This window comes from Oncorhynchus clarkii, chromosome 7 (assembly GCF_045791955.1).
Source record: "Oncorhynchus clarkii lewisi isolate Uvic-CL-2024 chromosome 7, UVic_Ocla_1.0, whole genome shotgun sequence".
NCBI classification, from domain to species: Eukaryota; Metazoa; Chordata; class Actinopteri; order Salmoniformes; family Salmonidae; genus Oncorhynchus; species Oncorhynchus clarkii.
The window spans coordinates 81,168,358-81,195,786 of NC_092153.1; the positions used below are offsets into that span (position 1 = coordinate 81,168,358).

At 42.7% G+C, this 27,429-nt stretch overlaps 1 protein-coding gene across 1 annotated transcript in view; it reads right to left on the reverse strand.

Moving 5' to 3' along the window:
• Positions 1-27,429, reverse strand: part of LOC139413906 (glutamate metabotropic receptor 7) — a 366,925-nt gene that overhangs the window by 33,169 nt on the left and 306,327 nt on the right. Inside the window, exons 8-9 of the mRNA XM_071161753.1 lie at positions 25,021-25,223; positions 23,398-24,130 (exon numbers count right to left, since the gene is read on the reverse strand). Coding sequence (XP_071017854.1) covers positions 23,398-24,130; positions 25,021-25,223 — 936 coding nt within the window. The remainder of the gene's footprint in view (positions 1-23,397; positions 24,131-25,020; positions 25,224-27,429) is intronic.

Here is a 27,429-nt window from a genome sequence, read left to right on the forward strand (position 1 = left end):
GTTTTGGATCATTGTCTTGTTGGAAGACAAATCTCTGTCCCAGTCTCAGGTCTTTTGCAGACTCCATCAGGTTTTCTTCCAGAATGGTCCTGTATTTGGCTCCATCCATCTTCCCATCAATTTTAACCATCTTCCCTGTCCCTGCTGAAGAAAAGCAGGCCCAAACCATGATGCTGCCACCACCATGTTTGACAGTAGGGATGGTGTGTTCAGCTGTGTTGCTTTTACGCTTTAAGTTAAAGTTTAAGTTTAAGTTAAATTTTGGTTTCATCTGACCAGAGCACCTTCTTCCACATGTTTGGTGTGTCTCCCAGGTGGCTTGTGGCAAACTTTAAACGACACTTTTTATGGATATCTTTAAGAAATGGCTTTCTTCTTGCCACTCTTCCATAAAGGCCAGATTTGTGCAATATACGACTGATTGTTGTCCTATGGACAGAGTCTCCCACCTCAGCTGTAGATCTCTGCAGTTCATCCAGAGTGATCATGGGCCTCTTGGCTGCATCTCTGATCAGTCTTCTCCTTGTATGAGCTGAAAGTTTAGAGGGACGGCCAGGTCTTGGTAGATTTGCAGTGGTCTGATACTCCTTCCATTTCAATATTATCGCTTGCACAGTGCTCCTTGGGATGTTTAAAGCTTGGGAAATATTTTTGTATCCAAATCCGGCTTTAAACTTCTTCACAACAGTATCTCGGCTGGTGTGTTCCTTGTTCTTCATGATGCTCTCTGCGCTTTTAACGGACCTCTGAGACTATCACAGGGCAGGTGCATTTATACGGAGACTTGATTACACACAGGTGGATTGTATTTATCATCATTAGTCATTTAGGTCAACATTGGATCATTCAGAGATCCTCACTGAACTTCTGGAGAGAGTTTGCTGCACTGAAAGTAAAGGGGCTGAATAATTTTGCACGCCCAATTTTTCAGTTTTATAAAAAAAAAAAGGTCGCAAAGTTTGAAATATCCAATAAATGTCGTTCCACTTCACGATTGTGTCCCACTTGTTGTTGAATATTTGTTTTTCAAGAGACCGTTTCCTGCAGTGGCTGCAGCTCAATCCCCTCTTTCCGCCAATATAAGGCTTGCGTCTACTCCATAACATACCACATTAAAAAATACTATATTATACCATGGTATAAATACTATAGTATTCATCGCAAAAACTCCACAAGTAATGCTGTAGTATTTACTGTAGTATTTGCTGTAGTATACTGTTATTATGTACTATACATAGTAATTACAGTTACAATATTATAAATTATGTTAGTAAAATAAAATTGTAGTATATACTATAGTGATTAATGTTGTCACACCCTGATCTGTTTCACTTCTCTTTGTGCTTGTCTCCACCCCCATCCAGGTGTTGCCCATCTTCCCCATTATCCCCTGTGCATTTATACCTGTGTTCTCTATTTGTCTGTTGCAAGTTCGTCTTGTTTGTCAAGTCAACCAGCGTTTTTGCTCTCAGCTCCTGCTTTTCCCAGTCTCTCATTTTCCAGCCCTCTTGGTTTTGACCCTTGCCTGTCCTGACTCTGAGCCCACCTGCCTGACCACTCTGCCTGCCCCTGACCCTGAGCCTGCCTGCCGCCCGGTACCGTTGCCCCTCCTCTGGTTTACTGAGCCCTGCCTGCCTTGACCTGTCTATTGCCAGCCCCTGTTGGAATATTAAACCATTGTCAATTCGACATGTCTGCCTCTGGGTCTTACCTTGATTCCTAATAAATGTAGAATATTTGAGGATTTTAGCATACTGTATCATTTACTGAAGTGTTTTTGTTGACTGTAGTATACAAAGCATGAGGGGGTGTGGTTCTTAAGCACGGCGCTTTGCGGAGTGCCTGGATACAGCCCTTAGCCGTGGTATATTGGCCATATACCACAAACCCCTGAGCTGCCTTATTGCTACTATAAACTGCTTACCAATGTAATTAGAGCAGTAAAAATAAACGTTTTGTCATACCCGTGGTATACGGGTATGCTGGCCTTCTAGGCAGAGTTGCAAAGAAAAAGCCATATCTCAGACTGGCCAATAAAAAGAAACGATTAAGATGGGCAAAAGAACGCAGACACTGGACAGAGGAACTCTGCCTAGAAGGCCAGCATCCCGGAGTCGCCTCTTCACTGTTGACGTTGAGACTGGTGTTTTGCGGGCACTATTTAATGAAGCTGCCAGTTGAGGACTTGTGATGCATCTGTTTTTCCAACTAGACACTCTGATGTACTTGTCCTCTTGCTCAGTTGTGCACCGGGGCCTCCCACTCCTTTTTTAATCCTGGTTAGAGCCAGTTTGTGCTGTTCTGTGAAGGGAGTAGTACACAGCGTTGTACGAGATCAGTTTCTTGGCAATTTCTCGCATGGAATAGCCTTCATTTCTCAGAACAAGAATAGACTGATGAGTTTCAGAAGAAAGGTCTTTGTTTCCCACAAATGCTGATGCTCCAGATACTCAACTAGTCTAAAGAAGGTCAGTTGTAATTCTTCCTTAATCAGGATAACAGTTTTCAGCTGTGCCAACATAATTGCAAAAGGGTATTCTAATGATCAATTAGCCTTTTAAAATGATTAACTTGGATTATCTAACACAATGTGCCATTGGAACACAGGAGTGATGGTTGCTGATAATGGGCCTCTGTACGCCTATGTAGATATTCCATTAAAAATCAGCCATTTCCAGCTGCAAATGTATTTACAGCATTAACTATGTCTACACTGTATTTCTGATCAGTTTGATGTTATTTTAATGGGCACATTTGTTTTCCTTTTCTTTCAAAAACAAGGACATTTCTAAGACCTACCGCTAACACAGCATGAAACAAGAAAGAGGTATATCTGCCTTTCAAAGGTTCTTTACATAAAACAGCACCATACAGCTTTGGTGAAGCAAGCTCCCTACGTGTTTGTTTGACAGGCTGACTCTTTGTGTGTCAGAGAGAGAGAGAGGTAGAGGAGAGAGAGAGAGAGAGGTAGAGGAGAGAGAGAGAGAGAGAGGAGAGAGAGAGAGAGGTAGAGAGGTAGAGAGGTAGAGAGGTAGAGAGGTAGAGAGGTAGAGAGAGTAGAGAGAGAGAGAGAGAGAGAGAGAGAGAGAGAGAGAGAGAGAGAGAGAGAGAGAGAGAGACACTGTTGCCCTAAAGCACACAAAAAACTATACATACCTTGGCCTAAACATCAGCGCCACAGGTAACTTCCACAAAGCTGTGAACGATCTGAGAGACAAGGCAAGAAGGGCATTCTATGCCATCAAAAGGAACATAAATTTCAACATACCAATTAGGATTTGGCTAAAAATACTTGAATCAGTCATAGAGCCCATTGCCCTTTATGGTTGTGAGGTCTGGGGTCCGCTCACCAACCAAGACTTCACAAAATGGGACAAACACCAAATTGAGACTCTGCACTCAGAATTCTGCAAAAATATCCTCCGTGTACAGCGTAGAACACCAAATACTGCATGCAGAGCAGAATTAGGCCGATACCCACTAATTATCAAAATCCAGAAAAGAGACGTTAAATTCTATAACCACCTAAAAGGAAGCGATATCCATACCTTCCATAACAAAGCCATCACCTACAGAGAGATGAACCTGGAGAAGAGTCCCCTAAGCAAGCTGGTCCTGGGGCTCTGTTACAAACACAAACACACCCCACAGAGCCCCAGGACAGCATTAGACCCAATCAAATCATGAGAAAACAAAAAGATAATTACTTGACACATTGGAAAGAATTAACAAAAAAACAGCAAACTAGAATGCTATTTGGCACTACACAGAGAGTACACAGCGGCAGAATACCTGACCACTGTGACTGACCCAAAATTAAGGAAAGCATTGACTATGTACAGACTCAGTGAGCATAGCCTTGCTATTGAGAAAGGCCGCTGTAGGCAGACATGGCTCTCAAGAGAAGACAGGCTATGTGCTCACTGCCCACAAAATGAGGTGGAAACTGAGCTGCACTTCCTAACCTCCTGCCCAATGTATGACCATATTAGAGAGACAAATTTCTCTCAGATTACACAGATCCGCAAAGAATTCGAAAACAAATCCAATTTTGATAAATTCCCATATCTACTGGGTGAAATTCCACAGTGTGCCATCACAGCAGCAAGATTTGTGACCTGTTGCCACGAGAAAAGGGCAACCAATGAAGAACACACACCATTGTAAATACAACCCATATTTATGCTTATTTATTTTATCTTGTGTCCTTTACCATTTGTACATTGTTAAAACAATATGACATTTGTAATGCCTTTATTTATTATTATTTATTATTATTATTATTTATTATTTATTATTTATTTATTTGAAACTTCTGTATGTGTAATGTTTACTGTTAATTTTTATTGTTTATTTCACTTTATAGATTATCTACCTCACTTGCTTTGGCAATGTTAACACATGTTTCCCATGCCAATAAAGCCCTTGAATTGAATTGAATTGAGAGAGAGAGAGAGAGAGAGAGATATAGTTGAGGAGAGAGATAGTAGAGGAGAGTGAGAGTGAGAGTGAGAGTGAGAGTGAGAGAGAGAGAGAGAGAGAGAGAGAGAGAGAGAGAGAGAGAGAGAGAGAGAGCGCTGTCTGTGGCTGTAGAGATGAGATGGGACAGAGAGATAGGGATAAATAAAAAAATAATGGATGTGTGAGACACTGGGAGAGAGAGATGGGTAAGATAGACGGTTAAGAGAGAAGGAGCGAGAGAGACAGAGGGAAAGAGGTGGAGGGAGAAGCAGCAATAGAGATATAGATGGAGAGAGGTGGAGGGAGATAGAGATATGGGTGAGAGAGAGTTTAGAAAAGTGGAAAAGAGAGCTAGAAGAGAAATAACGAGAAAGGAATGCATGGAAGATGGAAGAACACAAGATAGCCGACACAAAGTAGATGAGAGAAGTATCATCAGTATCACTCGCCCTATCTCATTATTCCCTATACAGTACACTGCTTTTGACCAGAGGTAGGATGATTACGATAGATACAGCCCTATGGGCACCCTACTCCCTACATAGGGACTACATAGGGACTACATAGGGACTACATAGGGACTACATGAGGAGTAGGGTGCCATTTGGGACACATTTGACCTGCTAAAGAGCCGGTACCGGGGATATTTCACTCTGCCCGAGTGTCTCTGCCTGAATCTCTCTGCCTGCCATAACAATAGCTAATGAAAAACTGCCTAAAGCTAAAGACTTAGGCTAAGTCCAAAATGCCTCCCTAATCCCTAGATAGCGCACTACTTTTGACCAGAGCTCTATGGGAAACCTTATGGAGCCCTGGTCAAAAGTAGTGCACTATATAGGGAATAGGGAGCCATCGGGGACACTTCTGGCTGTCAGAACCCCTCAGCGGCATCAGCACATCCCCTGTGCAGTGGCGCAGACACACATTGCACTTCTACGCACTCCTATTCCACAGCCAAGCACGCTGAAAAATAGACCACTTAAAGAACAGATAGACACCTTGAATGGCACTGGGGAGGGGGAGACCAAGCGTGCATGCAGCTTTTACAGATTTCAATCCTGCTTGCCATCTTTGTGTCCATTCCATCATGCATACTGACACGGTTGTTGTGTGTTTGTCATGCATGTAAACGTCAGAGCTGGGCCAAATACGACATGTGGCTTTGTACAGTTAAATCTCATTGTTGTAAATGATATGTAAATACAAACTGTAAATACAAGTGTCCTTTTCCAGGTTTTAAATAACAGTCCAAGCTCTGTCTATGCCGGGGAGGGGGGTTCTACTGAGCTACGTATATGTAGCTATATATATATATATATATATATATATATATATATATATATATATATATATATATATATATATATATATATATATATACTATATGGAATTGTTTTAAGAATGTCATATCAAGTATCATTTAGCTATTTGATTTTTACATTTTATAACAAAAATAAATGTTACAAAAATATTATTTTCGGCCTTTAGCCTTGCTTTACTTCCCATACAAAGACATTGAATAACAAGATTCACTACATGGAACGACAGATAGTCCCCCACAAAATCTAAGTTTGTTCTAAAGTGTCTGTAATATATCTGAGAGATATAATATATATATATATATATATATATAGAATTTTTTCTACATGTATTTAACCCCTTATTTTTGGCACTAAACAGTCTCCAAAAATACCGTACTTGGACAGTTATTTTATTTACTGGGAACCTTCATACAATCTTGTGATGTCTATGGAGTCCTGGAGCAAAACACCCGGCACCGTTCACCTTTCCACAGACGGGTCATATTAGCAGGTAAGGCCAAACCGTTTCGGACGCCGCAGATGATTTTGTGAGAAGAACCAATCTTTCGGGATGGATCTCACGGTCTGAAAAACACCACTCTTGCGCTGTCACCTTTCACCACAGATGTGGTGAAGAACGACATCTGCGAATTTGGAGGATTGAGACACGGCCAATGCAAAAAAAAACAGATATCTCTGGCTTAAACTGACAGATTTGTATGGGTATTTTGTAATATGCTCATTAGATTTCCACGGGGGCACAGGCATTAACTCAACAGGGTTAAACACTTTGATACAAGGTGCTGAAACAGCTGTGTTTAAATGACGCAAATGTTTTAAAAAAACTTTATCTATACTTAACAAAAATGCAAATGCAACATAAAACAATTTCAACGATTTTACTGAGTTACAGTTCATTCAAGGAAATCAAATATCCTTTATAGATACAACTATACTAAATATATTAATGTCACCAAATAATTCATTATAACACACTGTTTTGCAATGAAGGTCTACAGAGTCTCAGCAGCACTCTGTAGGGTAGCACCATGGTGTAGCCATAGGACAGCTAGTTTCTGTCCTCCTCTGGGTACATTGACTTCAATACAAAACCTAGGAGGCTTTTGGTTCTCACCCCCTTCCATAGACTTACACAGTAATTATGACAACTTCCGGAGGACGTCCTCCAACCTATCAGAGTTGCAGCATGACATGTTGTCCACCCAATCAAAGGATCAGAGAATTAATCTAGTACTGAAAGCATAGGCAACAGCTAGCTATCACCGCAGTGCATAACATGTGGTGAGTAGTTGACTCAAAGGGAGAGAAAGACAATAGTTGAGCAGTTTGAACAAATTAATTTCTTCAAAAGCAAGAGAGAGAGAGCGAGAGCTAGCTATATTTCATATTTTTCTCACTTTCACTTGCGTAGCTAGCGAATGCAGCTAGCTAGTTTAGCCTACTAAAACACCCGGAACCCGAAACACAAAGAGGAATGCTATTTTACCTAGCTGGCTATGCCTATCCAACACTTGAACTCTTCCAAGTCAAGGTAAGCTTTTGTCTTTATTAATTTACTGCCACCAGGGCCTGCTGGTGTAACTGCTAATCTGCTAGCTAACTGGACACTGTAATGCATAATTGTAGAGGGTTCACTAATGCGTTATTTCTAGTAACTAATGTTTACACCCTAGATCAGATAGCTGCAGGCAAGATTGTGCAAGGAGGTATTGAATGTGTTAATGTCTTTCACCTTGACTCCTCAAATTCTCATGATTGGTACATGGAACATTTGTGTATCATGTAAGTAATCTAAACATACGCATGTTACATTGAGCTGGCTGAATGGAATATGAATGACAGTCATCCAATATGCTGTAATAGAAATAAGGTCATGCTCATTAAAACATTTTAAAATAATTATCGTCCTCCGACCACCACTGGCCAATGTCCATCACTACCTGCACATACCTTTATCAGCTATATATATACTTTTACTATAGATACCGTCATTATAAAATGACTGCTTTGCATACAAAGTCACCTATAAATGTTTTAGTCCATCACTCAAAAACGTTTTATTTTCACTGTAAACCATATATGCTAAGGTAGTTTTTTTTTGTGTATACGATATGCCCCAGCCTATGTACAGTACCAGTTAAACCAGTCATCACCTGGTTTAAACGTCTCAAGAGACTATATCTCTCTCATCATTACTCAATGCCTAAGTTTACCTCCAATGTACTCACATCCTACCTTACCGTTGACTGCACACTATGCATTTAATCTATGCTATCGTGCCCAGAAACCTGCTCCTTTTACTCTCTGTTCCGAACGTACTAGACGGTCAGTTTGTATAGCATTTATCCGTACCCTTATCCTACTTCTCCTCTGTTCTTCTGGTGATGTAGAGGTTAATCCAGGCCCTGCTGTGGCTAGCTCCACTCCCATTCCCCAGTCGCTCTCATTTGTTGACTTCTGTAAACGTCAAAGCCTTGGTTTCATGCATGTTAACGTTAGAAGCCTACTCACTAAGTTTGTTTTACTCACTGCTTTAGCACACTCTGTCAACCTGGATGTCTTAGTCGTGTCTGATTCCTGGCTTAGGAAAACCTCCAAAAACCTTAAAATCTCCATCGCTAACTATAGCATTTTCCGTCAAGAAAGAACTGCCAAAGGGGGCGGTGTTGCAATCTACTGCAAATATAGCCTGCAGAGTTCTGTATTACTATCCAAGTCTGTACCCAAAAAATTTGAGCTTCTACTTCTAAAAATTCACCTTTCCAGAAACAAGTCTCTCACTGTTGCCGCTTGCGACCTCCCTCTGCTCCCAGCTGGGCCCTCGACACCATCTGTGAATTGATTGCCCCCCATCTATCTTCTGAGCTCGTGCTACTAGGTGACCTAAACTGACATTTTTAACACCCCGGCCATAGTACAATCCAAGCTTGATGCCCTCAATCTCACACAAATGATCAATGAACCTACCAGGTACAACTCCAAATCCGTAAACACAGGCACCCTCATAGATATCATCCTAACTAACTCACCCTCCAAATACACCTCTGCTGTTTTCAATCAAGATCTCAGCGATCACTGCCTCATTGCCTGCATCCGTAATGGGTCAGCGGTCAAACGGACTCCACTCATCACTGTCAAACGCTCCTTAAAACACTTCTGCGAGCAGGACTTTCTAATTGACCTGGCCGGGGTATCCTGGAATGACATTGACCTCATCCCATCAGTAGATGATGCCTGGCTAATCTTTAAAAGTGCCTTCCTCACCATCTTAAATAAGCATGCCCCATTCAAAAAATGTAGAACTAGGAATAGATATGGTCCTTGGTTCACTCCAGACACGTCTGCCCTTGACCAGCACATAAACATCCTGTGGTGTTCTGCATTAGCATCGAATAGCCCCCATGATATGCAACTTTTCAGGGAAGTTAGGAACAAATATACACAGGCAGTTAGGAAAGCTAAGGCTTGCTTTATCAAACAGAAATTTGAATCCTGTAGTACTAACTCAAAAAAGTTCTGGGACACTGTAAAGTCCATGGAGAATAAGAGCACCTCCTCCCAGCTGCCCACTGCTCTGCGGCTAGGAAACACTGTCACCATCAATAAATCCATTATAATTGAGAATTTCAATAAGCATTTCTCTACGGCTGGCCATGCTTTCCACCTGGCTACCCCTACCCCGGTTAACTGCCCGGCACCCTCCACAGCAACCCGCCAAAGCCCCCACAATTTCTCCTTTACGCAAATCCAGATAGCTGATGTTCTGAAAGAGCTACAAAATCTGGACCCCAACAAATCAGCCGGGCTAGACAATCTGGACCCTCTCTTTCTACAATGATCTGCTGAAATTGTTGCAACTCCTATTACTGTTCAACCTCTCTTTCGTATCGTCTGATATTCCCAAAGATTGGAAAGCTGCCGTGGTCATCCCCCTCTTCAAGGGGGATGACACTCTAGACCCTAACTGCTACAGACCTAAATATATCCTACCCTGTCTTTCTAATGTCTTCGAAAGCCAAGTTAACAAACAGATTACCGACCATTTCGAATCCCACCGTACATTCTACGCTATGCAATCTGGTTTCAGAGCTGGTCATAGGTGCACCTCAGCCATGCTCAAGTTCCCAAACGACATCATAACCGCCATCAATAAGAGACATTACTCTGCAGCCGTATTCATCGACCTGGCCAAGGATTTCGACTCTGTCAATCACCACATTCTTATGGGCAGACTCGACAGCCTTGGTTTCTCAAATGATTGCTCGCCTGGTTTACCAACTACTTCTCTGATAGAGTTGAGTGTGTCAAATCGGAGGGCCTGTTGTCCGGACCTCTGGCTGTCTCTATGGGGGTGCCACAGGGTTCAATCCTCGGGCCGACTCTCTTCTCTGTATACATCAATGATGTCGCTCTTGCTGCTGGTGATTCTCTGGTACTCCTCTACGCAGACGACACCATTCTGTATTCTTCTGGCCCCTCTTTGGACACTGTGTTAACTAACCTCCAGACAAGCTTCAATGCCATACATCTCTCCTTCCGTGGCCTCCAACTGCTCTTAAACGCAGGGAAAACTAAATGCATGCTATTCAACCGATCACTGCCCGCACCTGTTCGCCTGTCCAGCATCACTACTCTGGACGGCTCTGACTTGGAATACGTGGACAACTACAAATACCTAGGTGTCTGGTTAGACTGTAAACTCTCCTTCCAGACTCACATTAAGCATCTCCATCCCAAAATTAAATCTAGAATTGGCTTCCAATATCGCAACAAAGCATCCTTCACTCATGCTGCCAAACATACCCTTGTAAAACTGACCGATCCTGGACTTCAGTGATGCCATCTATAAAATAGCCTCCAACACTCTACTCAACAAATTGGATGCAGTCTATCACAGCCCCATCCGTTTTGTCACCAAAGCCCCATACACTACCCACCATTGCGACCTGTACTCTCTAGTTGGTTGGCCCTCAATTCATACGCGTCGCCAAACCCAGGTTATCTACAAGTCTCTGCTAGGTAAAGCCCCGCCTCATCTCAGCTCACATGTCACCATAGCAGCACCCACTCGTAGCACGCACTCCAGCAGGTATATCTCACTGGTCACCCCCAAAGCCAATTCCTCCTTTGGTCATCTTTCCTTACAGTTCTCTGCTGCCAATGACTGGAACAAACTGCAAATAGCTCTGAAGCTGGAGACTCATATCTCCCTCACTAGTTTTAAGCACCAGCTGTCAGAGCAGCTCACAGATCACTGCACCTTTATATAGCCCATCCATCTGAAACTAAAACAAGAAGCTCCCGCGCTGAGGTCTGTTCAACGCTGGTACGACCAATCTGATTCCACACTCCAAGACTGCTTCCATCACGTGGACTGGGATATGTTTCGTATTGCGTCAGACAACAACATTGACGAATACGCTGATTCGGTGAGCGAGTTCATTAGAACGTGCGTTGAAGATGTCGTTCCCATAGCAACGATTAAAACATTCCCAAACCAGAAACCGTGGATTGATGGCAGCATTCGCGTGAAACTGAAAGCCCGAACCACTGCTTTTAATCAGGGCAAGGTGACCGGAAACATGACCGAATACAAACAGTGTAACTATTCCCTCCGCAAGGCAATCAAACAAGCTAAGCGTCAGTATAGAGACGAAGTAGAATCTCAATTCAACGGCTCAGACACAAGAGGTATGTGGCAGGGTCTACAGTCAATCACAGATTACAAAAAGAAAATCAGCCCAGTCACGGACCAGGATGTCTTGCTCCCAGGCAGACTAAATAACGTTTTTGCCCGCTTTGAGGACAATACAGTGCCACTGACACGGCCCGCAACTAAAACATGCGGACTCTCCTTCACTGCAGCCGACGTGAGGAAAACATTTAAACGTGTCAACCCTCGCAGGGCTGCAGGCCCAGACGGCATCCCCAGCCGCGCCCTCAGAGCATGCGCAGACCAGCTGGCTGGTGTGTTTACGGACATATTCAATCAATCCCTATCCCAGTCTGTTGTTCCCACATGCTTCAAGAGGGCCACCATTGTTCCTGTTCCCAAGAAAGCTAAGGTAACTGAGCTAAACAACTACCGCCCGGTAGCACCCACTTCCGTCATCATGAAGTGCTTTGAGAGACTAGTCAAGGACCATATCAACTCCACCCTACCTGACACCTTAGACCCACTCCAATTTGCTTACCGCCCAAATAGGTCCACAGACGATGCAATCTCAACCACACTGCACACTGCCCTAACCCATCTGGACAAGAGGAATACCTATGTGAGAATGCTGTTCATCGACTACAGCTCGGCATTCAACACCATAGTGCCCTCCAAGCTCGTCATCAAGCTCGAGACCCTGGGTCTCAACCCCGCACTGTGCAACTGGGTACTGGACTTCCTGACGGGCCGCCCCCAGGTGGTGAGGGTAGGCAACAACATTTCCACCCGGCTGATCCTCAACACTGGGGCCCCACAAGGGTGCGTTCTGAGCCCTCTCCTGTACTCCCTGTTCGCTCACGACTGCGTGGACACGCACGCCTCCAACTCAATCATCAAGTTTGCGGACGACACAACAGTGGTAGGCTTGATTACCAACAACGACGAGACGGCCTACAGGGAGGAGGTGAGGGCCCTCGGAGTGTGGTGTCAGGAAAATAACGTCACACTCAATGTCAACAAAACTAAGGAGATGATTGTGGACTTCAGGAAACAGCAGAGGGAACACCCCCCTATCCAAATTGATGGAACAGTAGTGGAGAGGGTAGTACGTTTTAAGTTCCTCGGCATACACATCACAGACAAACTGAATTGGTCCACCCACACAGACAGCATCGTGAAGAAGGCGCAGCAGTGCCTCTTCAACCTCAGGAGGCTGAAGAAATTCAGCTTGTCACCAAAAGCACTCACAAACTTCTACAGATGCACAATCGAGAGCATCCTGTCGGGCTGTATCATCGCCTGGTACGGCAACTGCTCCGCCCACAACCGTAAGGCTCTCCAGAGGGTAGTGAGGTCTGCACAACGCATCACCGGGGGCAAACTACCTGCCCTCCAGGACACCTACACCCCTCGATGTCACAGGAAGGCCATAAAGATCATCAAGGACAACAACCACCCGAGCCACTGCCTGTTCACCCCGCTATCATCCAGAAGGCGAGGTCAGTACAGGTGCATCAAAGCTGGGACCGAGAGACTGAAAAACAGCTTCTATCTCAAGGCCATCAGACTGTTAAAACCTCTTGCTCCTACCTGAGACGCAGACGTCTCATCTAGACACCTGGATATGCAAATGCGCTACGCTAAATGCTAATAGTACTCGTTAAAACTCAAACGTTCATTAAAACCCACATGCAGGGTATTGAATTAAATCTACACTCGTTGTGAATCTAGCCAACAAGTCAGATTTTTAAAATGCTTTTCGGCGAAAGCATGAGAAGCTATTATCTGATAGCATGCAACACCCCAATATACCTGAAGGGGACGTAAACAAAAGAATTAGCGTAGCCGGCCGTACACAAAACGCAGAAATAAAATATAAAACATTCATTACCTTTGATGATATTCTTTGTTGGCACTCCTATATGTTCCATAAACATCACAATTGGGTCTTTTTCCAGATTAAATCCGTCCATGTATGCCCAAAATATCCATTTGTATAGCCTGTCTGGTTCAGGAAAAAAAGCTCCCTTCCAACATCATTTTTAAAAATTATATAAGTTGCCTATATTCTTTGACAAAACACTTCAACCTACTTTTGTAACCCAACTTTAGGTGTTTGTAAACGTTAATAATCGATCAAATTGATCACTGGGCGATCTGTATTCAATAGCAGCTACTCAAGAAAACGTTGTCCTTTGTCTCTCTTCCAAAATCGATTGCTGTATGCTTGACGAAATGAAGGATCTATTTGTCATTACACAAAGGATTTTTGTCATTACACAAAGGAAAAATGACGTTTTTGGCGACATCGTGTGGAAGTTGTAGGCTCCCGGCTATATATTTTTGCTTGCAATAAACAATTCAGAGACTGGCGGATTAATACTTTTCTGTGGTTTTTGTGACCAGGTTTTTCGTGGGATTTCGCTTGCTGTTCACGTTCTGTTATAGTCACAGACATTATTTAACCAGTTTTAGAAACTTCAGAGTGTTTTCTATCCACACATACTAATCATATGCATATACTATATTCCTGGCATGAGTAGCAGGACGCTGAAATGTTGCGCGATTTTTAACAGAATGTTCGAAAAAGTAGGGGGTAGACTGAAGAGGTTTTAAACAGCCACCACTAACATTGAGTGGTTGCTGCCAACACACTGACTCAACTCCAGCCACTTTAATAATGGGAATTGATGGAAAATGATGGAAAATATATCACTAGCCACTTTAAACAATGCTACCTAATATAATGTTTACATACCCTACATTATTCATCTCATATGTATATGTATATACTGTACTCTATATCTATCTACTGCATCTTTATGTAATACATGTATCACTAGCCACTTTAACTATGCCACTTTGTTTACATACTCATCTCATATGTATATACTGCACTCAATACCATCTACTGTATCTTGCCTATGCCGCTCTGTACCATCACTCACTCATATATCTTTATGTACATATTCTTTATCCCCTTACACTTGTGTGTATAAGGTAGTAGTTTTGGAATTGTTAGCTAGATTACTTGTTGGTTATTACTGCATTGTCGGAACTAGAAGCACAAGCATTTCGCTACACTCGCATTAACATCTGCTAACCATGTGTATGTGACAAATAAAATTTGATTTGATTTGATTTGATTCTACCTACCTCATCCCCATACAGTATATATTTATTTATCTTGCTCCTTTGGACCCCAGTATCTCTACTTGCACATTCATCTTCTGCACATCTACCATTCCAGTGTTTAATTGCTATATTGTAATTACTTTGCCACCATGGCCTATTTATTTCCTTAACTTACCTCATTTGCACTCACTGTATATAGACTTTTTGTTTTCTTTTGTTCTACTGTATTATTGACTATTTTTTGTTTCTTCCATGTGTAAATCTGTGTCGTTGTATGTGTCAAATTGCTATGCTTTATCTTGGCCAGGTCGCAGCAAAATAGAACTTGTTCTCAACTGGCCTACCTGGTTAAATAAAGGTGTTCTCAACTGGCCTACCTGGTTAAATAAAGGTGAAATATATATATTTTTTTAAATGGTCCTTTTAACGCCAAGGCTGCATGGTCCTTAAAACCAAGGCTGAATGGTCCCCCCAACAGCTTAGACTTTTAAGATTTAATACACAGAGACCAGCAGGTGGATTTGGTATTTTTCATATTTATAAAAGCAATTTACATTGACCTGTTGGGGATTTAAGATATAAACGCATCATATCCATGTACCTGTGCATTTTGTGATAATAAAAAATAAGCAATATAACGGTCATCATGGAATTACTTGTAAGGATGGTTTAGGACGGGGGTGTTTAATGTGACATACTGTAGTCTCTCTCTCTCTCTCTCTCTCTCTCTCTCTCTCTCTCTCTCTCTCTCTCTCTCTCTCTCTCTCTCTCTCTCTCTCTCTCTCTCTCTCTCTCTCTCTCTCTCTCTCTCTCTCTCTCTCTCTCTCTCTCTCTCTCTCTCTCTCTCTCTCTCTCTCTCTCTCTCTCTCTCTCTCTCTCTCTCTCTCTCTCTCTCTCTCTCTCTCTCTCTCTCTCTCTCTCTCTCTCTCTCTCTCTCTCTCTCTCTCTCTCTCTCTCTCTCTCTCTCTCTCTCTCTCTCTCTCTCTCTCTCTCTCTCTCTCTCTCTCTCTCTCTCTCTCTCTCTCTCTCTCTCTCTCTCTCTCTCTCTCTCTCTCTCTACTGTCCTCTCTCTCTCCTCCCCTCTCCTCTCTCTCCTCCCCTCTCCATGAATGACTCATTAGGCAAAAGTGATTTCAGGCAGTACGTGTCTTCATGCAAATAGCTTCCTCCACAAGGTCACGTTGGAACCTTGTCCCACAATTAAGAGAAAACCTTAAATTTGTATTTTCCCTAACGTGACTTTGTAAATTGAGTAGGAGGGGGAGGACATTATCTATTTGCAAGTCTAATAATCTATTCTTCATGGAGCCTTGCCTTTTATGGCTTCCATTACCGCCTGTGTGTTTTCCGTCTCTGCTCCTGTCACAGCCAGGGAAGGCCTTTTAATAGAATAGGTTACCTGGTGCTCAGTTGGCTGGCTGCCAGACCTGGGTTCAAACAGTATTTGTTTTATTTCAAATATTTTAGCAGGGCTTGATTGAGTTTTCCTGGCTGTAATGGATCTACTGGGATACATTTGAGCTGCTGCCCTCCAGAAGGACATTCAAGGTCCCACTGTTCAGTAAAATATAAGTAGGGGAAGTTTCATTCCGACAGCCATCAGGCTTCTGAACAGTGGGATTTAGGACAGATGTAGGCTGCTGAACAGTGGGACATAGGACAGATGTAGGCTGCTGAACAGTGGGACATAGGACAGATGTAGGCTGCTGAACAGTGGGACCATAGGACAGATGTAGGCTGCTGAACAGTGGGACATAGGACAGATGTAGGCTGCTGAACAGTGGGACATAGGACAGATGTAGGATGCTGAACAGTGGGACCATAGGACAGATGTAGGATGGTGAACAGTGGGACATAGGACAGATGTAGGACGCTGAAAAGTGGGACTATAGGACAGATGCAGGATGATGAACAGTGGGACCATAGGACAGATGTAGGATGCTGAAAGGTGGGACATAGGACAGATGTAGGATGCTGAACAGTGGGACCATAGGACAGATGTAGGCTGCTGAACAGTGACATAGGACAGACGTAAGGCCAATAAATGGTTGGACAGTAGACCCTAGAGACGGAATGACTATGTATGCATTAATTATTATATTTCCAGTGGTTTCCATATTAAACGTATTACAGTGTATTATTTTTGTGCATTTGCATGCCGGCTTCACACAATGAATTGACATTGTAAACGGACGGTAAAGTATATCGTATCGTACAGTATGTCAAAAGTGCGAACACTGCCCACGTGGGACTCCAGGCAGACTCAATCAAATGCTCAAAGTACTTGAAAGAACCCGTATACTATTTGAACCCATGTCTGTGTGGCTCTAGCTCTCTGTGAGAAATTAAAAGATTGTATAGCAGCAGCTGTGTTTGTAGCAGAGGGGTGTGTAAAACAACAGTATTGCCTAGGTAAAAAGGCTTATAGCAGCAGCTGTGAACGGAACAGAAGGGTGTGTAAAATATTAGTACTGCCTAGGTAAAGATTGTATAGCAGCAGCTGTGTATGTAGCAGAGTGGTGTGTATAATAGCAGTGTTTCCTAGGTAAATAACATGACCTGATGGTCAGGCTGCAGCTCATGACTTTACCCTCCTCTCATCAGTCAGAGGTACCTTATTTACATCCAACTTTAATACAAACCATTCCATTTAAATTCAGAAATATACAATAGCCATATTTACAAGTCAGTAAACTTGAGTCTCATTGCAAGCCTCCTAGCAGTAAAGTAGGATCGCGTTGAAAGTAGCAATAAATTAGCAGAGTATAGATCGAGACACACTGATCGTGTATTCCAAAAGGAACGTGTTATTCCTGTTTGAGCAGTAGCTAACAATCATGACAGAGCTCAGAGACTAACCATCCCAGCAGAAGTCAGCGTTTGATTACCTGCTATATGGAGCCAAAATCCCTCTGGTCTATTGGCTCTGCAGACATAGGTAGACAGGTTGCTTTGTCAGTGTGAGAGTGAAGATGTGCACTCGGTCTAACTACAGAGAGATTTAACTACAGAGAGGTTTAACTACAGAGAGGTTTAACTACAGAGAGGTTTAACTACAGAGAGGTTTAACTACAGAGAGGTTTAACTACAGAGATGTTCAACTATAGAGATGTTCAACTACAGAGATGTTCAACTACAGAGAGGTTTAACTACAGAGAGGTTCAACTACAGAGAGGTTTAACTACAGAGGGGTTTAACTATAGAGAGGTTTAACTACAGAGAGGTTTAACTACAGAGAGGTTTAACTATAGAGAGGTTTAACTACAGAGAGGTTTAACTACAGAGAGGTTTAACTACAGAGAGGTTAACCTACAGAGGTTTAACTACAGAGAGGTTTAACTACAGAGAGGTTTAACTACAGAGAGGTTTAACTACAGAGAGGTTTAACTACAGAGAGGTTTAACTACTGAGAGGTTTAACTACAGAGGTTTAACTACAGAGAGGTTTAACTACAGAGAGGTTTAACTACAGAGAGGTTTAACTACAGAGAGGTTTAACTACAGTGAGCTATACATAAAAACACTAGCTAATGGTGAACAGAGTCCCCAGAGCGAGCAAACAATTAACATCCTCCTTTCAATGTGGGTCTAAGAGAAAAGGTGAAAGTAATCTCACCATTAATTTCATATTCATAACAATCATTCAAAAGGTGAAACTACAAACCTATCATTCCATTCATTTCATATTCCTAACCATCATTCCAAAGGTGAAACTGCAAACCTACCATTCCATCCATTTCATATTCATAACAATCATTCAGAATTCAATCATTCTTTGAACACAACATCTAATCCCCTTTGTACAAGATCTGTCATTGATTAAGAACCAGATGTCCTTTGGAATTGGATTGTAAATTATGCATTTGATCCCCCCCCCCCCCCCACACCGCTTCAGTGTTCTAGAATCTATTGTTGTTCAGTTGTCATTCCATCTGCCTTTGTATCTCATGGAGAGATAATTCTCATTCCGTAGCTGCTGGTTGTCTAGGAACATTCAACAAGGAGGTGAGGGGCTCAGAGAGAGAGAAAGAGAGACAGATAGACACAGAGACACAGAGAGACACCGAGACACAGAGACAGAGAGACACAGAGACAGAGAGACAGAGAGACAGAGAGAAAGAGAGACACAGAGACAGAGAGACAGAGAGACAGAGAGAGAGAGAGAGAGACAGAGAGAGATAGAAAGAGAAAGCATAACATTTTACATGGCAACACAGAACTACACTGTGAAAGCTATGTCTTTATAAGACATCTGGTTATAGAAAATCATAGAAAGCAGGCTTATTTGATTTGATTTGATTTGATGTATGCATTTTTACATTTGAATTTATAATGGTGTTTTCCCGCTAATGGGACATTTGCGTTAATAGCCTATATGCGCATTGCTAATAGTTTATCAACATTTTAAGCTAAACGTTCTGATCTGTTACTTTAGCCACATTGCATGTAAAATGTTTTTTTTTAATGTTTTTTTTTCTTCATGTATTCATTTGGGATCTATCGCATCCCACAACTGTCCCTGACTGTGTTTGGAATACTTATTTTCTCGCACAAATTCGGTCAACTAGGGATAGTAGAGTTAATGCTACTCATCTTGTGAAGTGCACAGCTGCATCCCCGATGTGTCTGTCTTCACTTGTAGCCTGTGAGAAAGACCCGATCATGTGCCAAAGAGAGCCATGGGAGTGAGAGGTGCTTCGGATTGCGTGGACACAACGCAGCACTCCGGGCCAAGGACACAACGGCCACTGGCCGCAAAAGGCATGGATCTTTTTAGGGTGCATTGTGACCACACAAAGGGGATTCTTCTGGGAAATTTGAAACATTATGAAGGGCTTGTCAAATTGTGAATGAGAGACTGATGTAGTGTGTACAGCCTACACCCAAAACAACAAAACAAAACAGAGCTCATGGTAGCATAGTGGTTAGAGCATTGGACTAGTAACCGGAAGGTTGCAAGTTCAAAACCCCGAGCTGACAAGGTACAAATCTGTCGTTCTGCTTCTGAACAGGCAGTTAACCCACTGTTCCTAGGCCGTCATTGAAAATAAGAATTTGTTCTTAACTGACTTGCCTAGTCAAACAAAAATGCCTTTCAAGCAACTTCTTTCAAATCATCATTAGAGTCGCATCATGCAGCCTTACAACGTATTACAAATCAAAACACAAAGCCCAACGTTTATAGAACAACTAAAGTTACATGAATAACTCTGAATCAAGAGTATTAAAGAAGGTCCTGTATCTTTGTTAACCTCTCAACACAGAACAGCCGAATGTGAGAACTCCTTCAAATCGGTTGGAGAAAATATATATTTTATTCAGCTTTGTTCAATTGTATTCTACATACTATAACATAATATAAAATAATGCCATAGAATTCTAAGCAAATAGAGTCTGCTAAATGAACTAGTGTAGCCCACAGCCATATGTTATAGCCAGATCAGGATGTAACATAAGGACAACTCTCTGCTGTTCTGTTCTTCTGAAATACACTGCATTCTGTTCATATCATGTTTCTTTAGACCTGTATAAAATAAATCATGGATTTATTGTGAAGGTGTAGACTATATTACATGGATTTATTGTGAAGGTGTAGGTAGACTATATTACATGGATTTATTGTGATGGTGTAGACTATATTACATGGATTGATTGTGATGGTGTAGACTATATTACATGGATTTATTGTGAAGGTGTAGACTATATTACATGGATTTATTGTGATGGTGTAGACTATATTACATGGATTTATTGTGATGGTGTAGACTATATTACATGGATTTATTGTGATGGTGTAGACTATATTACATGGATTTATTGTGAAGGTGTAGACTATATTACATGGATTTATTGGACATTTTAAAATGCTATGTGTGGAAGCCAGGAGATGCTAAATATGTTCATGTTAATTAAGTGTAAATTACAGTGAGTTATTTGCTCGACAATCACCGTCTGACAAAATTTGGTGACCGCCACAGCCCTGGTTGTTAAATGTGCAAAAGCTATATTACATGGATTTATTGGACATTTTAAAATGCTATGTGTGGAAGCCAGGAGATGCTAAATATGTTCATGTTAATTAAGTGTAAATTACAGTGAGTTATTTGCTCGACAATCACCGTCTGACAAAATTTGGTGACCGCCACAGCCCTGGTTGTTAAATGTGCAAAAGCTAATGGGGATCCTATTCAAGTAAATTAACTACATCTGAGCCATTGCCAGTTTCAATAACACTCTTCAAAGCTCTCATTTTGGTGAATAATGTCTATAATCTATGCAATTATTATCAATCATCAGATTAAGTCTGAATTTAAAAGATGAGCTTAGGGAAATTTGTGTGAGTGTGTGTGCGTGTGCGTGTGCGTGTGTGTGTGTGTGTGTGTGTGTGTATGTGTGTGTGCGTGTGTGTATATGTGTGAGTGTGTGCATGTGTGTGTATGTGTGAGTGTGTGCGTGTGTATGTGTGTGTGTGTGTGCATGTACATGCATGTGTGAGTGTGTGAGTGTGTTTGTGAGTGTGTTCATGTACATGCATGAGTGAGTGTGTGAGTGTGTGAGTGTGTGCATGTACATGCATGTGTTAGTGTGTGAGTGTGTGCATGTACATGCATGTGTGAGTGTGTGAGTGTGTGTGTGCTCTTACACACGTCTACCCAATATCCAGCAGCACCTCACAGCAGCACACCTTTCTTCAGACCCTAGAGCTGAACACCAGTGTGAAGCAGCCTTATTGTCCCAGCCCTCATCAGTATTCTACCCAGCCTCAGACAGGTAAGTAATGACAAGCAGTAAAGGTCTGGGTGCTACAATTCCAGTCTGGCCGGGCTGGGGTGCCTGCCTGCTGCCTGAGCTCTGCCTGGCTGTGCTCGATGATGTCAGGCCTTCACACAGCACAGAGTAGCGCACTCACACACACACACACACACGCACACACAGACACACACACACACACACACACACACACACACACACACACACACACACACACACACACACACACACACAGAGAGAGAGAGCGTATCTCCCTTGTACAGATGAGACTGCCGTCCTAATGAGACTTCATCTCTCGTCTCTCCCCAGGGCTGTATATCCTCTTTAGTCCTCTGCTCCCAAATGGCACCCTATTCCCTTTATAGTGCACTCCTTTAGACCAGGGTCAATAGGACTCTGGCACCCTATTCCCTTCATAGTGCACTACTTTAGACCAGGGTCAATAGGACTCTGGCACCCTATTCCCTTTATAGTGCACTACTTTAGACCAGGGTCAATAGGACTCTGGCACCCTATTCCCTTTATAGTGCACTACTTTAGACCAGGGTCAATAGGACTCTGGCACCCTATTCCCTTCATAGTGCACTACTTTAGACCAGGGTCAATAGGACTCTGGCACCCTATTCCCTTCATAGTGCACTACTTTAGACCAGGGTCAATAGGACTCTGACACCCTATTCCCTTTATAGTGCACTACTTTAGACCAGGGTCAATAGGACTATATAGGGAACAGGGTGCCATTTGGGATGTATGTTTAGTCCCTGGCTCCAGGGTAATAGCTACACCAACCCAGAGACATCTATTTCACCTACTGTACTACACAATGCATTTCACTAGACTCAGGCCCTCCTTCAGCTCCACTGCAAATCTTGTTGTTTTGCCGGTAGTATTTGTAAAGGCAAAATCATTTTATTTTTCCTCTTTTTTTTTTTCCTCTTCAGGGTAAATGTTTAACATCTATTTGTTGTAGCACTTTAGGCATTTGTACACCAAGTCATTAGGGACATGCTAATTACAATAGTTAGGGGTATCTATTGTAAAAAAAAAAAATGTAAATATGGTTTCTCTCAGCAAATTAAATTCTGATTACACTGTCATTGGTTTGTAAAACGCAATCACACAGTCAGCTTGCCAGGATCTGTCACCTACATACATGCACAATCTATTTGGGGATCCTCAGTATTTTTCCATTTTCAGGGTGTCTGTAGTGACACCTCTAGCACTGAGATGCAGTGCCTTAGACCGCTGAACCAGGGTCTGTAGTGACACCTCTAGCACTGAGATGCAGTGCCTTAGACCACTGAACCAGGGTCTGTAGTGACACCTCTAGCACTGAGATGCAGTGCCTTAGACCACTGAACCAGGGTGTCTGTAGTGACACCTCTAGCACCGAGATGCAGTGCCTTAGACCGCTGAACCAGGGTCTGTAGTGACACCTCTAGCACTGAGATGCAGTGCCTTAGACCACTGAACCAGGGTCTGTAGTGACACCTCTAGCACTGAGATGCAGTGCCTTAGACCGCTGAACCAGGGTCTGTAGTGACACCTCTAGCACTGAGATGCAGTGCCTTAGACCACTGAACCAGGGTGTCTGTAGTGACACCTCTAGCACTGAGATGCAGTGCCTTAGACCACTGAACCAGGGTCTGTAGTGACACCTCTAGCACTGAGATGCAGTGCCTTAGACCGCTGAACCAGGGTCTGTAGTGACACCTCTAGCACTGAGATGCAGTGCCTTAGACCGCTGAACCAGGTTCTGTAGTGACACCTCTAGCACTGAGATGCAGTGACCTCTGAACCAGGGTCTGTAGTGACACCTCTAGCACTGAGATGCAGTGCCTTAGACCGCTGCACCAGTCGGGATCCCAAGCCCAAGGGGTTGATGGAGTCCACTTGATATTGTGATACAACATGATGATGTGGGATGTAGACAAATGGCTGGAACCACAGCTACTGGAGAAATGCTTGTAGCTGACTGTCCAGCCGAACAATGACGATGACGATGAAATGTCAAAAATATAACAATAAGAAACAGCATAAAAATCACCTTTACCTTTTCTGCGGACTGAGCTGTCCCAAAGAAGATGGGTATGAAGGCTAGCCAGACGATACAGGTGGTGTACATCGTGAATCCAATGGGTTTAGCCTCGTTAAAGTTCTCCGGGACGCCCCGCGTCTTGATGGCGTACACTGTACACGTGACCATGAGTAGAATGCTATAACCCAACGAGCATATAATCTGCAGGTCCGTGATGTCACATTTCAGTACTCCTCTGGCCTGGTCGGGGTTGACGGTTTTCTGTTCGTCATAGTCGATGATGGTGTTGGGGGGATCCACCCCGAACCAGATAAACACCCCCAGGAGCTGAATGGCGATCAGGCAAGTGGTTATAGCCAGCTGGGAGGTCGGGCTGATCAGCCTGGGTGCTGTCACCGACTTCTTACCCTCTTCGAAGATGCGGTAGATACGGTTTGTCTTGGTGAGGAGGGCCGCGTAGCTAATACACATACCGAGACCTAGGAAGATCCGTCGGAACGAACAGACGGCGACATCAGGCTTGGCAATCATGAGGAAGGTGATGATGTAACAGAGGAAGATCCCGGTGAGAAGGACGTAGCTCAGCTCGCGGCCCGACGCGCGCACAATGGGTGTGTCATTGTGACGGACAAAGGTTGCCATGACGAAGATGGTGGCGATGATGCCCAGCATGGCGAGGAAGACGGGGATCACTGCCCAGGGGGAGTGCCACTCCAGCTTCACGATGGGGATGGGCTGGCATGCCGTCCTGTTGATTACATAATTCATTGATTGATTGATTAAAGGTGAAGTTTACCCAACATCCAGAAACTCTCAAGTGATTCCATACATTGAAACTAGTTCAGTGGAGTTTGCCATACCCCTCTCTCTCCTTGTAGTGCTGTACTTAAACAGCTGCAAACACGGGTTGCGGGACTCGTGATGTTGCTGTATGCCTCACTACTACGTTGCCTGTTCAGAATTCAGAAATCCACAAAACATGGACAAATATTTCGTTTTATTGAAAGAGCTATTTTCTGTCAAAAGTACTATTGGTTTTGAGTGAGGAAATGTGTACTTTAACACCTAAAACATTTGCGACAATTTTACGTCATTCTTTTATGCAACCGACTGCCACAGCAGGTGAGATGGGTAACAACTGAGCAGGTGTACGTACATATGTCCTGACTCAAACCCGATAGTACAGTACTTTTGATTAAAACTATATATATATTTTTAAATGCTTTCAATAAAACAACCATTTTGTCCACACTTTGCAGATTTCTGAACCATGAATTCACGAGCAACAGAGCAATGAGGCCTGCACCCAGCATGGCAGCTGTTCCAGTACAGCGCCACAGGGAGAGAGATGTGACAGGGGGAAAACTCAGCTTTATGTTCAGTTTATTTGACAATTCTCAAAAAACACTTACAGACGACAAGAAGAAAAGCAGTGCTGCACTGTAAAACATCATACTATCAGGGAAGACACAAACATGTCACAGACTAATTTAGGGTTGCAAAATTCCTGATGACTTTACAATATTCCCAGGTTTTCCAGAAATCCCCAAATCCCGAAAACATGGAAATGTTGGGAAAGTTTCAGGAATTTTGCAACCCTTGACTTGTATTTTTTTTTATAGTGTTCCTGACTGTCACCTGTTGGGGTTGGGCCTCATGTTGTAGGAGCACAGCTTGCAAGACGTTGCATCATATTGATACTGGTAGCCATCACAGGGCTCACAGTGCCAGCAGCAGGGCATGCCTTTCACTGCCTTCTTCCTCTCTCCTGTCCTGCAGGGCAGACTACACACAGAGCTGGGAATCTCTGTCTGTCCGTTAGGCCACTGCATGTCCTCAATCTGGAACACACGACGGAGGGAGATGGCTTAGTGGACAGGGGGGGGGGGGGGGCATGTACCTCATGACAACATACAAGACACATACAAACACAGGAGTATAACAATGAAAAGGAGTTGTTAAAAAACAAAACAAGTGTATCTATGTCTTTCTGTTAGCCCACTGCATTTCCTCAATCTGGAGCTAAACACATATGGAGGGTATCATTTTGTTTTGTTTTGTTTGTTCCCTAAAATGATGACTCTATTGTCACTGTAAACTTCATGCATAGAGTTTTACCTAACTGGCTAACTGCAAATACTTTCCAAATAAACACTTCACAAACACTTTCCAAATAAACACTTCACAAACACTTTACAAATAAATACATTTTCCTGCCTTAATGTACAATTTTTCTGTAAATATTCACGATTGCCTCGGGATATTTTTATGCTGGTGACTTCAATACCCAATGGACCCAATGGTAATGGAAGTTACTTTTATGTACTGATATCAAGCAGCATAAAAGTTATTATTAAGTGCTATGTCCTCATATTTCAATTCCATGAAGTGGTGATGAAAACATACATTCTGGATCTATTGAATGTTCATCATAATCTGCTAAATGGTAATTATCCGTCTACCTCCTCATGCGTTTTGCACACAATGTATATAGACTCTTTAAAAAAATAATAATAATAATTATACTGTGTTATTGACTTTATTGTTTACTCCATGTGTAACTCTGTGTTGTCTGTTCACACTGCTATGCTTTATCTTGGTCGCAGTTGTAAATGAGAACTTGTTCTCAACTGGCCTACCTGGTTAAATAAAGGTGAAATAAAAAAAATTAAAATAAGATTTATTCCGCCATTCTTGATTTCTTGTTATTTTTTTGTGTGTAGTTTTTCTATTTCTTACATTTTAATTGTTTGTCATTTTACTGCATCGTTAGGAGCTAGTAACATAAGCATTTCGCTGCAGCCGCTCTAGCATCTGCTAAACTGTTCTGGTTTGAAGTGTTCTAACAAGGATGAGTGGCTAACAACTTCCAAGGTCTTTTTCTGTTTGGACACAAAAGAGATTGACTGCCGACACACACAGAAGTGCTATGTACTGTCTGCAGGCGAATCCCTACTGGTGTGTTAGACTTTAACCGTTAAAGTTAACTAGGGCCTAGACATATCCGTGGACAGTAAAGCATGACTCACGACTGTTGTGTTTTAAAAAAAACACTCACGACTAGTATTTTCCCTAACAAACCCACAGATAACTGTCCCTCTCCAACTTTGACTGTCACCACTGTGAAAACCGTCTGACTGACTGTTACCTGGAGTCGGGCTGATTGTTACCTGGAGTCTGGCTGACTGACTGTCACTTTGGGACTAGGGGAAAAAAATCCTTCAAACTTGAATGAAAAAAATCCTTCAAACTTTCCTATGACACATCCGGAAGGATGGCTGAAGGGACAAGGTCAAGCATTCCAACGCCACAACAAAAGACAAACTCAGAATAACCTAATCTACCGACTGACCTCATGCAGATAAAGAAAAAAACAGACTTATTTTCCTCTGTTCTCCACATCTCACCTTTCTCTCACCTTTCTCACCTTTCTCTCACCTTTCTCACCTTTCTGTCACCTCTCTCTCTCTCTCTCTCTCTCTCTCTCTCTCTCACCTCTCTCACTCTCTCACTCTCTCACTCTCTCACTCTCTCACTCTCTCACTCTCTCACTCTCTCACTCTCTCACTCTCTCTCACCTCTCTCTCTCTCTCTCTTATATCACGTCCCACCCTCCATCCATTCATCCCTACATTCTTCCCACTCACTCTCTCCATCCGACCGGCTCCATCTCCTTCATGCCAAGCTCATCATGGAGAGGAGCTTAGAAAATAAACCATCAACATTAGTGGGAACATCAGACATCAGAACATCTTTCCATGTTGTGAAATCACCTCCATATGCAGGTGATTGCAAGTGCCCTGTTTTGCATTGAAAATTAGATACTTACTATGTTATAGAAGTTTGGAAAACTCTAAACAGCTTTACTAGTGTAAAGTCTCTAGTGATAGCCTTAAGATTAATCTCGGACACCTGAAATTCAATGAAATTGCTTCAGATTCTCGATTAAGTCTCGGGGGGAAGACGTGTTAGAATATGTACTAACAAGATTAGCCAATTCTCCGCTCTTCTAAAAGGAAACTTCCAGACAGTATCAGGCTAGCCAAG